This window comes from Ascaphus truei, chromosome 10, assembly GCF_040206685.1.
Source record: "Ascaphus truei isolate aAscTru1 chromosome 10, aAscTru1.hap1, whole genome shotgun sequence".
NCBI classification, from domain to species: Eukaryota; Metazoa; Chordata; class Amphibia; order Anura; family Ascaphidae; genus Ascaphus; species Ascaphus truei.
In genome coordinates this window covers 20,293,497-20,312,046 of record NC_134492.1, presented here as the reverse complement: position 1 = coordinate 20,312,046, position 18,550 = coordinate 20,293,497, and the positions used below count along the sequence as shown (strand labels likewise).

At 48.2% G+C, this 18,550-nt stretch overlaps 1 protein-coding gene across 1 annotated transcript in view; it reads right to left on the bottom strand.

Moving 5' to 3' along the window:
- The window catches only part of ARTN (artemin), a 40,567-nt gene that overhangs the window by 7,786 nt on the left and 14,231 nt on the right, over positions 1-18,550 (bottom strand). Inside the window, exons 3-4 of the mRNA XM_075616105.1 lie at positions 1,455-1,519; positions 569-773 (exon numbers count right to left, since the gene is read on the bottom strand). Of these exons, the coding sequence (XP_075472220.1) occupies positions 569-773; positions 1,455-1,519 (270 nt within the window). The remainder of the gene's footprint in view (positions 1-568; positions 774-1,454; positions 1,520-18,550) is intronic.

Here is an 18,550-nt window from a genome sequence, read left to right as displayed (position 1 = left end):
AGTGCACTTAAAAAGGATTCTTCTTCTCTTCTTCTCTACCTATATGTTATTATCAGCTTCTATGTAAACTCAATCCTTAGGTGGCACCCATTAGCCCCTTATCAGTTAGAGCGATTTTGTTCTTTATATTATCTTGATTTCCTACGTATTACTCTGGTCTCCTTTTTTTCCCGGGCTTTGCTTCCTCCGCTGTAACGTATACCTCACTCATCTCTTGTTTCTCCAAAGTCCTAAATTCTACCTAGCCTGCCTCCTTTCTGTTTCTTCACCGCACTCTTATTTCTTGTTTACCTGGTTTCAATGCTCTGTCGAGGTTTCCTCCCGCCGTTCACTAACAGTAAATCTCAGCTCTTGTTTCCCAGGCTCTTTGCTGTGCTCACACTGCCTCCTCGCTGTCCTACATCTCAGTATTTAACTTCATTTCAGTATGTTGGTGTATTTGTACTGCACTCCATCCCTACATCTTTGAATCTCAACATTTCGCACTCATATTTCCGCCCCAATCCCCCAGTCACCTCTTATAACCACCAAAGCTCTGCTTTCATCACCTGCTAAAATTTGAACTCACCATAATGAGATCTCCAAGTGGACCTGAGGGTTAAGTCTATGCTGTCCTCTGGTATCAGGTCCAGGCTACCTGTGCTAGCCGTCCCCATACTGTCAGACTCTGGCTCTGGGCTAGTTTGTCCCTCCATTCTCAAATCTGGAGCAGGGGACCCGGTTATCATCACTGACAGCAGCAGCAGTGACACGAGAACAGTCCAGAGTGTTACCTGAAGTAGAGAGTGGAAAATATAATGCATATTTACATCATTAATACAATACTGAGCTGCTTCTTCACACTACTGTAGATTATTTCAGCCTCTGGTAACAAGCCAATTGAATTTGAGTACAGGAGGTATAGGGAGATAAATTGACGTGCCCAAGGTCTTTTATTTCACAAGGCTACACCACACCAAACAACACTCTCAGAGCAGGTTGGAAGGAAGCTACTGGCTTTCACAATATACCCAGACCTTTGCTCTGTTGTAGTGGTAATTCTTCTAAAGTACAGGGCAATTAAGGTAACCCGTGACAAACATGTGAAGCTAATGCTGGACCTCAAACCGGAGTCCAGGATATCTGCCACTTGTCCACTAATGGCACCCATAAATTATATTTCTACACACACCTAAATAAGCAACAATATTATCCTAATGTATTTAATTTGCTTTATGTTGAAACGATCTGGTTGGTTTGTCTTGCTTTCTTAAAGAAACAGTAGTTTTGGTTTCCAGCATTGGCTTGTGTCTTGGGTGCTGGGTTAGCATTCTCTTTATCCTACCAACTCCAACCCTGTTGTACTGATTGGTTACATCAACTCTCTCGTCCCATCTCTATGCTTCTCTCTGCCTCATGAGCCTCCCCCCCCCCTTCTCTCTGCACGCACATTATGTGTGGGTCCTAAGACTTACCTTACAGCTCCGGCGCGGGGATGTCACAGGCTGGGATCCTCTTCCCATGAACGGCTCACTTCTGTCTGCAAGCACAAAGATACACGTCACATGCATGGTCACCATCATCGGGGCAACTCAAACTCATTGTAATAAAAAAAAAATGACAAGAGGATGGATGCAAGTATATACATTCAAATACACACCTAATGTTAAGTATATCCTGGGAATGTACAGAGGGATAAAGTGGTTTGCCCAAGATCACATAGACTGCAAGTGGCCTAAGAAAGGAATAGAACAAGCCAGTATAGTCAAAACCAACACGTTACCCAGTATGCTTCACCTATGTCTATTGTGTGGAAGGAATGTTGACAGGTATGTGTGTGTTGCTGATAATCGTAAGTAACATTGACTTTAACCTCCTTTGCATGGGGTGAGTGGTAACTCTATACATGTGCTGAAGATGGATTACCCGTGCAGTCCATGTAGTAATATGCATCTGAAGCCTCTGTTAGAGAGCTGTGAGGTTTCTGAGCTATTAATGTACTACAGATACTTTCTGTGTGCGGGCGGACCACGGATAAAAGACCTGTCACAGCAGAAGTAATTGGCAGAGGAGGAGTTAAAACAGTTATTGAAAGCTTCCTTGTGTGCTAAATACGGGTGGTTCACATGCAGCATTCCTGATAGTTACAGAGAGCGGGGAAAGTCTCTTATCACATAACAGGAAGGTGATCTGAACCTGTGTCTGATCAATTAATCAATTAGTGTGTTTGAAATGCAAATATACCATTTATAATTCCATGAATTGTGGAGACATGGAACGGGAAATGAGTACATGTGGGGCAGGATCACTGTGATAATGACCGGCCTAATGGTCTGAGTCAAGAGGATGTTATCAGTACAGTAACATATTACCTGAAATCTGGAAAATAGAGCAATCCCATTAGTTAGTGTCACTTAGATCAGGGGTGCGCAACTCCAATCCTCAAGCGCTCCCCCCCCAAACAGGTCAGGTTTTCACAGAATATCCCAGCTTCAGCACAATCAGAGACTCAGTCTAAGAGCCACCTGTGCTGAATCTGGGATATCCTGAAAACCTGACCTGTTGGGGGGGGGGGGGGGGGGGGGTTGAGGACAGGTGTTTATCACCCCTAACATAGATGAATAACCCATCTATATTTAAAAAGTAATAAAATAAAAGGCGCTCCCAGAAGATTGCTATATAGAAGTTCTTGATTTTCCCGTATCCATCTACACCAGTGATTTGCAACCGGGGTTCAGCAAGCACCACTCAGGGGTTCCACGGCCACCGGGGGGGGGGAGAGCCGGGACAACTCTCCTAGCTGTACCAGGCCCGGCGACGCGGCAGCACCCCATGCAGCAGTGACCCGGCAGCGCCTGAGCTCAATGGCAGCCGTCTGGTCACTGCGATCCTTCCTTTCCCTGCTCATGTCGGTGCCAGGAGGGAAAGGAAGGATCAGGTAAGAGCGCGCGCTCAGCGCCGGAAGCTCCCCTAAAGTGAGAGAGAGTGGGGGAGAGTAAGTGTGTGTGTAAGTGAGTGGTGGAGAGTGTGTGTGTGTGTGTAACTGAGTGCGGGAGCGTAAGTGTGTGTAAGTGAGTGGGGGAGAGTGTGTGTGTGTAAGTGAGTTGGGAACCGTAAGTGTGTGTAAAAAAAGAGTGGTTGAGAGTAAGTGTGTGTGTGTGAGAGTGGGAGAGTAAGTGTGTGTGTGTGTGTGTGTGTGTGTGTGAGAGTGGGAGAGTAAGTGTGTGTGTGTGTGTGTGTGTGTGTGTGTTTGTAAGTGAGACGGGGAGAGTATGTGTGTGTATAGAAGAGAGAGGGAGAAAGGGAGCGTAAGGGGGAGAGTGTGGGCGGAGAGAGGGGGACACGAGAGACGGAGGCAAAGGGGGTGCGGGGGAGGTCAGAGACTGGGGGTGGGTTGGGGTTCCCCAGAATGTTACAAACTCATTCTGGGGTTCCTTAACCAAAAAAAAAAAAGGTTGAAAACAACTGATCTACACAGCCAATGTCATAATCACCTTCCCAATCAGGGCCCTGTGATTTACTCATTGGATACTCTCCACTCTGTGACGGGATGATAGTGAGGGCAGGGAAGAGCCAAGTGCTGAGCGGGATACAGGGTTGCAAAAGTTTCCACAAGCAGCAGGTGTTAGCGGTCTGGGAAAATACCATCTGAGGCTGTGGGATGTGGCAGCTTTCCCAGGCAAAACCCGCTCTTGTGTGGGAGTAGTTTGGCCTCAGAATACCCCTGGAGATGCCTGCAGGGATGGGTATTAAACCTGCTCAGTCTCTGACTCATTGCGTCTCTCATGTCTAACTTCCCTTTTGCTGCAGTCACTGCGCTGTACACGTCACAGAAATAATAACAATGACAATAAATGCAGCGGACAATCCAGACCGAATAGAATCTGTAGTCACAACACTGGTCACAGAGCAGGAAATTGCATCACCAGATTCTCCATGTGAGAAGCACTTTGCAGCCAACACGCATGTGTGGGTAATAATGTTACAGGCAGTCATCGGTTATCCAACAGAAGTAGCGTTGGATAGTGAAACCGTTGTAAAGTGAGTCCCATGTTAATCAGTGGCGTTGAGCGTCGGATAACGCATTCCGGCGTTAAAAAACAGCGCATAGGGGTGCGTTGGATATGCCATTCGTTGTAAAGTGAAACGTAGGATAGCGAGGACTACCTGTGCAGATATGTCCATCCCATACGGCATATTACATACCACCAGGGCTGGAAGAGCCTTAGAAAAGTAACACTATAGTAACGATATCGTATCTACGTTTCAAAGCTATTAAACACTGGGGCAGACATCGTTGGATCTCATTTTAGAAAAGGTTATACAATATGTCTGCTAAAATAACAGCGAGGGAAAGGGGAGCTACAGGTTTGTAAATAATAAAGTAGCAGTACTATTAATGCTTTAGTACAGAACAGTATCACAAGAATAAAGAATGTTCAGACAAACAATAAAACACATACAGTGTAAACAATGCTTACACTATGGCAGTGTTTTTCAACAACTGTTCCTAGGAGCCCTTGGGTTCCCCGGGCATCCCTAAAGGGTTCCCTGCAATTTTCAGGTCATGTGAAAATTGTATAAATGCATCTGACAATGCATCTGATTTCAGACGCGCTATTAGAGAGGGTTGGGGTTCCTTACAATGCATCTGATCTCAGACGCGCTATTAGAGAGGGTTGAGGTTCCTTACAATGCATCTGATCTCAGAGGCGCTATTAGAGAGGGTTGGGGATCCTTAGAATGCATCTGATCTCAGACGCGCTATTAGAGAGGGTTGGGGTTCCTTACAATGCATCTGATCTCAGACACGCTATTAGAGAGGGTTGGGGTTCCTTACAATGCATCTGATCTCAGACACGCTATTAGAGAGGGTTGGGGTTCCTTACAATGCATCTGATCTCAGACACACTATTAGAGAGGGTTGGGGATCCTTACAATGTATCTTATCTCAGACTCACTATTAGAGAGGGTTGGGGTTCCTTACAATGCATCTGATCTCAGACACGCTATTAGAGAGGGTCGGGGATCCTTACAATACATCTGATCTCAGACACGCTATTAGAGAGGGTTGGGGTTCCTTACAATGCATCTGATCTCAGACGTGCTATTAGAGAGGGTTGGGGATCCTTACAATGTATCTTATCTCAGACTCACTATTAGAGAGGGTTGGGGTTCCTTACAATACATCTGATCTCAGACGCGCTATTAGAGAGGGTCGGGGATCCTTACAATGCATCTGATCTCAGACACGCTATTAGAGAGGGTTGGGGATCCTTACAATGCATCTGATCTCAGACGCGCTATTAGAGAGGGTTGGGGATCCTTACAATGCATCTGATCTCAGATGCGCTATTACAGAGGGTTGGGGATCCTTACAATGCATCTGATCTCAGACACGCTATTAGAGAGGGTTGGGGATCCTTACAATGCATCTGATCTCAGACACGCTATTAGAGAGGGTCGGGGATCCTTACAATGCATCTGATCTCAGACACGCTATTAGAGAGGGTTGGGGTTCCTTACAATGCATCTGATCTCAGACGCGCTATTAGAGAGGGTTGGAGCTCCTTACAATGCATCTGATCTCAGACACACTATTAGAGAGGGTTGGGGATCCTTACAATGTATCTTATCTCAGACTCACTATTAGAGAGGGTTGGGGATCCTTACAATGCATCTGATCTCAGACGCGCTATTAGAGAGGGTTGGGGTTCCTTACAATGCATCTGATCTCAGACGCGCTATTAGAGAGGGTTGGGGTTCCTTACAATGTATCTGATCTCAGACGCGCTATTAGAGAGGGTCGGGGATCCTTACAATGCATCTGATCTCAGACGCGCTATTAGAGACGGTTGGGGTTCCTTACAATGCATCTGATCTCAGACGCGCTATTAGAGAGGGTTGGGGTTCCTTACAATGCATCTGATCTCAGACGCGCTATTAGAGAGGGTTGGGGATCCTTACAATGCATCTGATCCCAGACGCGCTATTAGAGAGGGTTGGGGATCCTTACAATGCATCTGATCTCAGACGCGCTATTAGAGAGGGTTGGGGTTCCTTACAATGCATCTGATCTCAGACACGCTATTAGAGAGGGTTGGGGTTCCTTACAATGCATCTGATCTCAAACTCGCTATTAGAGAGGGGTGGGCTTCCTTACAATGCATCTAATCTCAGACGCGCTATGATCTGGGACACGCTATTAGAGAAGGTTGGGGTTCCGCAGCATATCACAAAAATTGTTAAAAAAAACAGTGCTCTATAGGTTATAAAACTAATCGTAGGCCATAAAGTCACTACTATGACTCAACTCTCCATTGCAAAGACACGCAGATCTCCTACATTGTGCAAATCTGGCTCTTGGTCTTAACACAGGTAAGGTAGCTTACCTGGTTACGGGACTCTATAATTAAATTGTGAAATTCCTGTGATCAAATACATTCTCAGTCTTTCCCACAAGGTGGCAGTAAAATGTAAAGTCTATAATTATCGCACAAAGTGAAGGCTGACATCAATAGTCCATGTCACCTGGCTATTAATATCTAGCCCAGCCTTTGCTGTCAGCACTGCTAGAACGCACCATGGAATCCTGATTCACACACTGCTTAGTTCCCATAAGAATCAAAATCCAAATTAGGTCAGGAGATCTGAAACCTTTACAAGGACACTATACAAATTAAGAATGTGTTGCAATTCCATTCAACTGCATTAAAACTGGAATTAGACGCACTGGAGCAAGATAAACAGAGCTGTCCCATTAAAAGATTAAATAACAAGAGGGCTGGTTCAAAAGAGTTTGGGTGAGTCTTTTACACCTTGTGACAAGGCAGTAACCTCACAGTAGAACAATACAAGCATGATTAAACCTTGCACTTTAACAGCTAATTTAACATACAGCACCTGGATAAAAAAAGAAAGTTTTTATACTGTTGGCAATATCACTCTACAACAGCCAGTTGCACAGTCTCCCACAGGCGTCCCTCTCTCTCAGCCTCCCACAGGCGTCCCTCTCTCTCAGCCTCCCACAGGCGTCCCTCTCTCTCAGCCTCCCACAGGCATCCCTCTCTCTCAGCCTCCCACAGGCGTCCCTCTCTCCCAGCCTCCCACAGGCGTCCCGCTCTCTCAGCCTCCCACAGGCGTCCCGCTCTCTCAGCCTCCCACAGGCATCGCGCTCTCAGCCTCCCACAGGAGTCCCTCGCTCTCAGCCTCCCACAGGCGTCCCTCGCTCTCAGCCTCCCACATGCGTCCCTCGCTCTCAGCCTCCCACAGGCGTCCCTCGCTCTCAGCCTCCCACAGGCGTCAACTCGCTCTCAGCCTCCCACAGGCGTCCCTCGCTCTCAGCCTCCCACAGGCGTCCCTCTCTCTCAGCCGCCCACAGGCGTCCCTCTCTTTCAGCCTCCCACAGGCGTCTCTCTCTCTTTCAGCCTCCCACAGGCGTCTCTCTCTTTCAGCCTCCCACAGGCGTCCCTCTCTCTCTGCCTCCCCCAGGCGCCCCTCTCTCTCAGCCTCCTACAGGCATCCCACTCTCTCAGCCTCCCACAGGCGTCTCTCTTACTCAGCCTCCCACAGGCGTCCCTCTCACTCGGCCTCCCACAGGCGTCCCTCTCACTCGGCCTCCCACAGGCGTCTCTCTCACTCGGCCTCCCACAGGCGTCCCTCTCACTCAGCCTCCCACAGACGTCTCTCTCACTCTGCCTCCCACAGGCGTCTCTCTTACTCAGCCTCCCACAGGCGTCTCTCTTACTCAGCCTCCCACAGGCATGTCTCTTACTCAGCCTCCCACAGTCTGCATTCTTACTTCACACCCCACAAACAGCAATGCACATTTTAATAAGTGTTGAAGTAGGGTAACAGATGACTCCTGCTGGTGGTCATTGTGGGTTTTAATTTGAGACTTTAAGAGTCTTCCAAAAGTGCTACCAGATAAGCTCCTGCTCAGAAGCTCAGCTGCTTTAATATCTGCCGGCGTGTTATCAAACAACACAGATCACGCAGCCCTACCTCCTCCCTTCAATAAACCTCTCCCCACTAAACCACCACCTCGTACCATGAGGACAGAGAAGACAGACAGGCAGAGAGGAGAGACAGAGGAGAGACAGAGGAGAGACAGAGGAGAGACAGAGGAGAGACAGAGGAGAGACAGAGGAGAGACAGAGGAGAGACAGAGGAGAGACAGAGGAGGTGGGGAGAGCAAGGCGCTCCATACCGAAGTGCTGTCATCAGGAGTTTGGCTGGAACTGCTTAAAGCACCTACTGCATTACACAAAGGGGAGGGGAGGTGTGTGTGTGTGTGTGTTTAACCACTTCAGTGCTACAGTGATTAGTCTGGAAACCATTCTTTACTGGTTTATCTATGATTAGGATAATCTGCACGCTATTGCAAAAAAAGACACAAAAATAATTTCTCTTAGGTCATCTTTTATTACTATTCTATTACAATAAAGAACTGTTTGCATATGTGGCTCCTTACTGAATAACATTCAATGTAAAAATATAAAGACAAAATCTGATACAGAGATAAGGGTACGGGGCTAGTGAGACGCCAGCACAGGAGGCGGTGGTCCTCCTTACCATAGAGACAAAGAGAAATTACACTGGGGTTGTCAAGCTCTGTTACGGGTTTACATACCTGTTACATAGGGTTGCCAGGAGCCCAGTATTGAACCGGACTGTCCTGTATTTGGACACACTGTCCAATAAAAAAATTAGCGGTAATACTGGACATGTATGTGTCCGGTATTACCTCTCTGAGCTTAGTGACCTGACCGGCTTAGTGGGACGCGGGACTTCCCCTGAGCAGGGCTGTTGCTAGGGGGCTGGACAGCTTCCTTCATCCTGATTGGCTATTGATGGGTAATGCAGCCAATCAGGAGGTGGTGTCAGGAGCCCTGTAGGTGGGGCCAAGGAGAGGAGGAGATTGCATGGAGCGGAGATGGGTGTGTGTATGTTTCGAGCGCGTCACACCTCCCACCATTGTGTCCAGTATTTTTGAAGAAGTCGCCTGGAAACCCTACACCTGAATGGGTGTTAAGTCCCATTCAAGTCAATGGCCCTTATTCTGTAAGGTGTGATAGCACAGATGTCGTGCTATCGCATGGTAAGTCCCATTGACTTTAATGGGGCTTTTTTTGCGATAGCACGTAACCTGCGATTACCACACCTTACAGAATAAGGGCCATTGTGTGTGTTAACGCCTAACATCTTGAGGAATCTTTGGGTCAGTGGTATATGTTAGGAGAAATGACAGATGGGGATCCCTCACTACTGCACGTGATAAAGTGATCCATCCATTTGTTTCTATTTTTCTTTTTGCTTTTACAAAATATCCCTTCTGAAAATAACGGATTTCACGTGGCAAAAATGAATTTAACCCTTTGCTGTTAAAAAGGAGCCAGCAACGCATTATAGCAGGGGTGCGCAGCTCCTGCCCTCAAGGGCTGGACATCCCTGCTTCAGCACAGGTGACTGAGTCTTCGGCTGAGCCACTGATTGAGCCACCTGTGCTGAAGCAAGCTCTTCGGCTGAGTCACCGATTGGGCCCCCTGTGCTGAAGCAGGCTCTTCGGCTGAGCCACTGATTGAGACACGTGTGCTGAAGCAGTCATATCCTTAAAGCCTGACCTGTTGGAGGACTGGAGTTGCCCACCCCTGCATTATAGGCTACGCTGAGAAAAAAAATGACTGCCCGTTCCCTTACATTTTCTGCCTGAAGGTAAAAACTGAGGATAACTGCGGTCTTAACAACTTTAACAACACGTTTCAAAACCCCTCCTTATTTACTATAGCTCCAATGTGATTCCTGCTCTGGGTGTGCAATACAACACGTATCCTTCTGTCATTTGCATACTGTACTTCAGGGATCCGTGAAAAATGACGGGAATGCTATTAGTGAGCCGTGTTTGACAAATGCAAGCAAAGACAAGATGCCCCTGAATATCCATCTCCCTGTCTCACACACCAATCCCATCAATCTTCCACTCTATCACATGAATCAAGTCTGTCACTTTCAGCTTCCTTCATTTTCCCGTATATTTCTTACATATCATCGCTTTTTCAACAAGACCATGTTAGTAATAATAATAATAATAATAATAATAATACTGCAGTTGTTTGTTCTTGTATAGCGCTGCTAGTTTTACATAGCACTTTACACCGACATTTTGCAGACACAGTCCCTGCCCTGTAGAGCTTACAATCTAACATTTTTGGTGCCTGAGGCACAGGGAGATAAAGTGACTTGCCCAAGTGCCAGGTCAGTGTCTTTATTCACTGAGAAGCTCCTTCTCTCAGCCCATGTATTGACATACTGTATGTTTGGGGCCCTTTCATCAATTCTGTTACTGTCACTAGCACTTTCCTTGTGAAAGAGATATGTTGGAACATGCCTCGGTAGCTAAGAGTTAGATGAATATTGCCTTGGGATTGTTTATGGGGGGATGAAACATTACATTTACACAACACATTTTCCATTTCAAAGAGTGGAAGTTCCTAAGCAAAAAGTCTCCTCTCTGCAAAGCTGGTGCTAAAAAGAATACCAGATTTGCCAATGGAGACATATCCTCCTGGTATACATTGGATTTTTCTTTTGAGTAATCAGGTGTTTTTTTCACCACTGTTTGCAGCTAATAGCATTGATAAACAATCAATGATAAACAGCTCCCTCTGCTTCTTAAGTAAACTTTCCAACCTTGAATTTCTGGCGAAAGCTTGTTAAATAAACCACAGACACCACCAACATGTCTCAATTGTGAATACACCCACCCATCAGCATCCCTTATATTGTGGATCACATGGGTGCATGGTCCGGTGTATCTAAAACAATCAGTACATTTTACACACTCAATTATAACTAATTAGAAAGCAGGTTTTATAAGTACAATATAATGTTACATTATATTTTGATTACACTTATTTACACTATTCCACCTATTCATGTCACACACACACACACACACACACACACACACACACACACACACACACACACACACACACACACACACACACACACACACACACACACACACACACACACACACGTATATATATATATATATATATATATATATATATATATATATATCCACAGAGAGGAAAAGACAGCACTAGGGCACTAACAATGACTCCATAGGAGTCAACAATATATAATGAAATGAATAACCAATAGCAAAAATGGTAGAAATATAGTGTCTGCTAGTGCACCATGCAGATCAAATCAATTAGGAAATACACCACATAAACAATTAAAAAATATATAAAAATCAAATATCCATGTAACAACAACAAACTTAGAGTTCAAAGTGAAGGGTATAAAAACCAAATGGTATCTTTAGGAGTCTTCAGGCAGCTTTCTTGGCGTGCGCTATATATATGTGTGTATATATATATATATACACATATATATATATATATATATATATATATATATATATATATATATATATATATATATATATAACGGAAATGGCTGTGTTAGTTCAGTTGCGATAGTGAGGAGAAAAACTCTCGAAAGCTTGTCCTATGACAAAAATTGGTAGTCAAAATAAAAAAGGTATCACCTAATACTGAACGCATTTATTCTGCACTATATATATAGATATAGATATATATATATATATATATATCTATATCTATACCTAATACTGAACGCATTTATTCTGCACTAGATATATATCGATACCTAATACAGAACGCATTTATTCTGCACTATATATATAGATATATATATATCTATCTTATACTATATTAGTGAAAGCACTGTATGCCTGCATGCATGCATGCCAGCCTGCCTGCTGGATGTCCGGTGTCCCTAGGGGAAATCTCATTGGTCCCTTGGGCCGCCCCCGCACACCTCTCATTGGCCTGAGGCGGAGTGACGGCCCAAAGGACACACAGGGACACAAACACACACACAGGGACACAAACACAGACACAGGGACACACACAGGGACACACACAGGGGGACACACAGGGACACACACACACACACACACACACACTCACACACTCACACACTCACACAGTAGGGGGGGGTGTGTACATTAGCAGCATTGTATAACCCGGGGGGGGGGGCTCACATACCCGCCTCCGCCTCCGCCTCTTCCTCCCCGAAATCAGCCTCCACACCCGCGCGCACGTCCTCCTCTCCCCGTGTCTCCCGCGCTTTCACACCCCCCCCCCCCCCGGCGCCGCTACAGTGAGCGGAGGAGCGAGTGCCCGGGACACAGCGGGGGAGCGGCAACAACAAGCTGCCTCCCGCCTCAGTTCCACGTGGGAGCGGCCGGACGGGTGAGTGAGCGGCCTTCACCCACCCCTCACCCCCCTTCAAATCACCTCCCCTCCACCCCCCCCCCCCCCCGGCGCCGCTACAGTGAGCAGACACAGCGGGGGAGCGGCAACAACAAGCTGCCTCCCGCCTCAGTTCCACGTGGGAGCGGCCGGACGGGTGAGTGAGCGGCCTTCACCCACCCCTCACCCCCCTTCAAATCACCTCCCCTCCACCCACCCCCCCCCCCGGCGCCGCTACAGTGAGCAGAGGAGCGAGTGCCCGGGACACAGCGGGGGAGCGGCAACAACAAGCTGCCTCCCGCCTCAGTTCCACGTGGGAGCGGCCGGACGGGTGAGTGAGCGGCCTTCACCCACCCCTCACCCCCCTTCAAATCACCTCCCCTCCACCCCCCCCCCCCCCCGGCGCCGCTACAGTCAGCGGAGCGAGCGAGCGCCCGGGACACAGCGGGGGAGCGGCCACAACAAGCTGCCTCCCGCCTCAGATCCACGTGGGAGCGGCCGGACGGGTGAGGGAGCTGCCGGACGGGTGAGTGAGCGGCCGGACGGGTGAGGGAGCGGCCTTCACCTCCCCTCACCCCCCTTCACCTCCCCTCACCCCCCTTCACCTCACCTCCCCTCACCCACCCCTCACCTCCCCTCACTCCACTTCCCTTCCCTTCCACCTCCCTCCACCCCCCCTTCACCTCACCTCCACCCCCCCTTCACCTCCACCCCCCTTCACCTCCCCTTCACCCCCCCCACCTCCCCTTCACCCCCCCCCCCACCTCCCCTTCACCCCCCACCTCCCCTTCATCCCCCCCACCCCCCCTTCACCTCCCCTCCACCCCCCCTTCACCTCCCCTCCACCCCCCCTTCACCTCCCCTCCACTCCCCCCCCTCACCTCCCCTCCACCCCCCCCCTTCACCTCCCCTCCACCCCCCCCTTCACCTCCCCTCCACCCCCCCCTTAACCTCCCCTCCACCCCCCCCTTAACCTCCCCTCCACCCCCACCCTTCACCTCCCCTCCACCCCCACCTTCACCCCCCCTTCACCTTCCCTTCACTCCCCCCTTACAACCTCCCACCACCTCCTCACCACCTCCACCCCCATTCCCACCTCCCCCACCCCCCTTCCCAACTCCCCACCACCTCCCCCCTTCCCACCACCTCCCCCCCCTTCCCCCCACCTCCCCCCCACCCCCTCCCCTTCCCACCACCTCCCCCCCCACCCCCCTCCTTCCCACCACCCCCCCCCCTTCCCTTCCCCCCCACCTCCCCCCCCTTCCCTTCCCCCCCACCCCCCTCCTTTCCCCCCACCCCCCTCCTTCCCACCACCCCCCCCCCCCTTCCCACCACCTCACCACCCACCCCCCCCCCTTCCCTGAGGCGGAGTCACGGGCCAAAGGACACACAGGGACACAGACACACACACACACACGTAGACACACACACACGTAGACACACACACACACACACAGACGTAGACACACACACACGTATACACACACACACACACGTATACACACACACACGTAGACACAAACACACACACGTAGACACAAACACACACACGTAGACACACACACACGTAGACACACACGTAGACACACACACACACGTACACACACACACACACGTACACACGCACGTAGACACACACACACGTACACGTAGACACACACACATGTACACGTAGACACACACACACATGTACACGTAGACACGTAGACACGTACACACACACACACACACACACACACACACACACACACACACGTACACGTACACACACATGTACACGTACACACGTACACACACACACATGTACACGTATACTCACACACATGTACACGTACACACACACATGGAGACATACACACACACACATGGAGACATACACACACACACACATGAGACATACACACACACACATGTACACATACACACAGACGTATACACTCACACACGTATACACACAGGTATACATACACATTATGTATACACACACACATGTATACACACACATGTATACACACACACACGTGTATACACACACACACACGTGTATACACACACACACGTGTATACACACACACACATGTATACACACACACGTGTATACACACACACACGTGTATACACACACACATGTGTATACACACACACACACATGTGTACACACACACGTGTGTACACACACATGTGTACACACACGTGTACACACACACATGTGTATACACACACACACACGTGTATACACACACACACATGTATATACACACACGTGTATACACACACACACACGTGTATACACACACACATGTGTATACACACACACACATGTGTACACACACACGTGTGTACACACACACGTGTGTACACACACATGTGTACACACACACATGTGTACACACACACACATGTGTACACACACACACATGTGTACACACACACATGTGTATACACACACATGTGTATACACACACATGTGTATACACACACATGTGTATACACACACATGTATATACACACACATGTATACACACACACACATGTATACACACACACACATGTATACACACACACACACACACATGTATACACACACACACACACACACACACTTATACACACACACACACATACAATGTATACACACAAACATGTATACACACACACAAACATGTATACACGTGTATACACACACATGTGTATACACACACACGTATACACACACACAATATATACATACACACAATGTATACACACACATGTGTATACACACACACACATGTGTATACACACACACGTGTATAGACACACACACGTGTATACACACACACGTGTATACACACACACACACGTGTATACACACACACGTGTATACACACACATACGTGTATACACACACACGTACACATACACACACACACACACGTATACACACACACACATGTATACACACACACACATACAATGTATACACACAAACATGTATACACACACACACCCCAGCACCACCACATCAGCACACCGGTATGCCCCCCCAGCACACTGGCATTCTCGCCTCCCCACCATTCCCAGCCCCCATCAACACCATCAGCACCCACACATCGCCACCTTTGCACCTCCCCCATCGGCACACCCACATCCGCACCCCCACATCAGCACCAAACCCTCCCAAATCAGCACACCAATACAATCACCATCAGTACAGCCACAGCAGCACTACCACCGCACATGGGCCGCGTGGACCACTCCCCACCCAAATGCCACACCCACACCACAAACATCCCGGGCAACGCCGGGGCTCTCAGCTAGTACCTAATACAGAACGCATTTATTCTGCACTATATATATATATATATATATATATATATATACATACACATACGCACACACATACTGTATATATTTACTCCTGAACGGAGTGGCAGAGTGAATGGTGCACGTGAATTTGAAGTGAGTAGATTATAAATGACAAGTGATACCACTGGGTTGCTGGTGTTTCCTGTCAATCACAGTCAGCCAATTAAGGTTGGACTAAAGGCAGCTGGGAGATGCCCAGGGGGCAGGAGGTGAAGTAGTATAGTGTCAGTGAGTGCATGGTGAGCCATTATTGTAAAGAAGGTTGGAGGAGAAACTTCTGTAAGGCATATGAGTATAAGAGGGTCATGGTGATCACCCAGTATGAGCAGTCACGGGGCAAGTATTAAGATTCCAAAATAATATTTAAACATGAGACTTGGGGAGGGAGGACTACGATCTTTATCTCTGTCGTGATGAGACTCTTTCCCCACGTGTATTATTCCCTGTTCTTCCCTCTCTTTTGCATGGGAAGTGATGATGTCGTCATTAGCAAACAGCTAATATGGTTAATTGGTAAGCGTTCAAACAAATAAAAGTTTGTGCTAGACATGCCAGTGTGCGAGTTTGTGTTAGACATGCCAGTGTGCGAGTTTGTGTTAGACATGCCAGTGTGCGAGTTTGTGTTAGACATGCCAGTGTGCGAGTTTGTGTTAGACATGCCAGTGTGCGAGTTTGTGCTAGACATGTCAGTGTGCGAGTTTGTGCTAGACATGCCAGTGTGCGAGTTTGTGCTAGACATGCTAGTGCGCTAGTTTGTGCTAGACATGCAAGTGTGCTAGTTTGTGCTAGGCATGCAAGTGTGCTAGTTTGTGCTAGGCATGCAAGTGTGCTAGTTTGTGCTAGACATGCCAGTGTGCTAGTTTGTGCTAGACATGCCAGTGTGTGAGTTTGTGCTAGACATGCCAGTGTGCTTGTTTGTGCTAGACATGCCAGTGTGCGAGTTTGTGCTAGACATGCCAGTGTGCGAGTTTGTGCTAGACATACCAGTGTGCGAGTTTGTGCTAGACATGCCAGTATGCTAGTTTGTGCTAGACATACCAGTGTGCTAGTTTGTGCTAGACATGCCAGTGTGCGAGTTTGTGCTAGACATGCCAGTGTGCGAGTTTGTGCTAGACATGCCAGTGTGCGAGTTTGTGCTAGACATACCAGTGTGCGAGTTTGTGCTAGACATGCCAGTATGCTAGTTTGTGCTAGACATACCAGTGTGCTAGTTTGTGCTAGACATGCCAGTGTGCTAGTTTGTGCTAGACATACCAGTGTGCGAGTTTGTGCTAGACATACCAGTGTGCGAGTTTGTGCTAGACATGCCAGTGTGCGAGTTTGTGCTAGACATACCAGTGTGCGAGTTTGTGCTAGACATGCCAGTGTGCTAGTTTGTGCTAGACATGCCAGTGTGCTAGTTTGTGCTAGACATGCCAGTGTGCGAGTTTGTGCTAGACATGCCAGTGTGCGAGTTTGTGCTAGACATACCAGTGTGCGAGTTTGTGCTAGACATGCCAGTGTGCGAGTTTGTGCTAGACATACCAGTGTGCTAGTTTGTGCTAGACATGCCAGTGTGCGAGTTTGTGCTAGACATGCCAGTGTGCTAGTTTGTGCTAGACATGCCAGTGTGCGAGTTTGTGCTAGACATGCCAGTGTGCGAGTTTGTACTAGACATAACAGTGTGCGAGTTTGTGCTAGACATGCCAGTGTGCTAGTTTGTGCTAGACATGCCAGTTTGCGAGTTTGTGCTAGACATGCCAGTGTGCGAGCTTGTGCTAGACATGTCAGTGTGCTAGTTTGTGCTAGACATGCCAGTGTGCGAGTTTGTGCTAGACATGCCAGTGTGCTAGTTTGTGCTAGACATGCCAGTGTGCGAGTTTGTGCTAGACATGCCAGTGTGCTAGTTTGTGCTAGACATGCCAGTGTGCGAGTTTGTGCTAGACATGCCAGTGTGCGAGCTTGTGCTAGACATGCTAGTGTGCTAGTTTGTGCTAGACATGCCAGTGTGCTAGTTTGTGCTAGACATGCCAGTTTGTGCTAGACATGCCAGGGTGCTAGTTTGTGCTAGACATGCCAGTGTGCGAGTTTGTGCTAGACATGCCAGTTTGCGAGTTTGTGCTAGACATGCCAGTGTGCTAGTCTGTGCTAGACATGCCAGTGTGCGAGTTTGTGCTAGACATGTCAGTGTGCGAGTTTGTGCTAGACATGCCAGTGTGCTAGACATGCCAGTGTGCTAGTTTGTGCTAGACATGCCAGTGTGCGAGTTTATGCTAGACATGCCAGTGTGCGAGTTTGTGCTAGACATGTCAGTCTGCTAGTTTGTGCTAGACATGTCAGTCTGCTAGTTTGTGCTAGACATGCCAGTGTGCTAGTTTGTGCTAGACATGTCAGTGTGCTAGTTTGTGCTAGGCATGCCAGTGTGCGAGTTTGTGTTAGAAATGCCAGTGTGCGAGTTTGTGCTAGACATGCCAGTGTGCTAGTTTGTGCTAGACATGCCAGTGTGCTAGTTTGTGCTAGACATGCCAGTGTGCTAGTTTGGGCTAGGCATGCCAGTGTGCGAGTTTGTGCTAGACATGCCAGTGTGCGAGTTTGTGCTAGACATGCCAGTGTGCTAGTTTGTGCAAGACATGCCATTGTGCGAGTTTGTGCTAGACATGTCAGTGTGCGAGTTTGTGTTAGAAATGCCAGTGTGCGAGTTTGTGCTAGACATGTCAGTGTGCGAGTTTGTGCTAGACATGCCAGTGTGCGAGTTTGTGCTAGACATGCCAGTGTGCGAGTTTGTGCTAGACATGCCAGTGTGCTAGACATGTCAGTGTGCGAGTTTGTGCTAGACATGCCAGTGTGCGAGTTTGTGCTAGACATGCCAGTGTGCTAGTTTGTGCTAGACATGCCAGTGTGCTAGTTTGTGCTAGACATGCCAGTGTGTGAGTTTGTGTTAGACATGCCAGTGT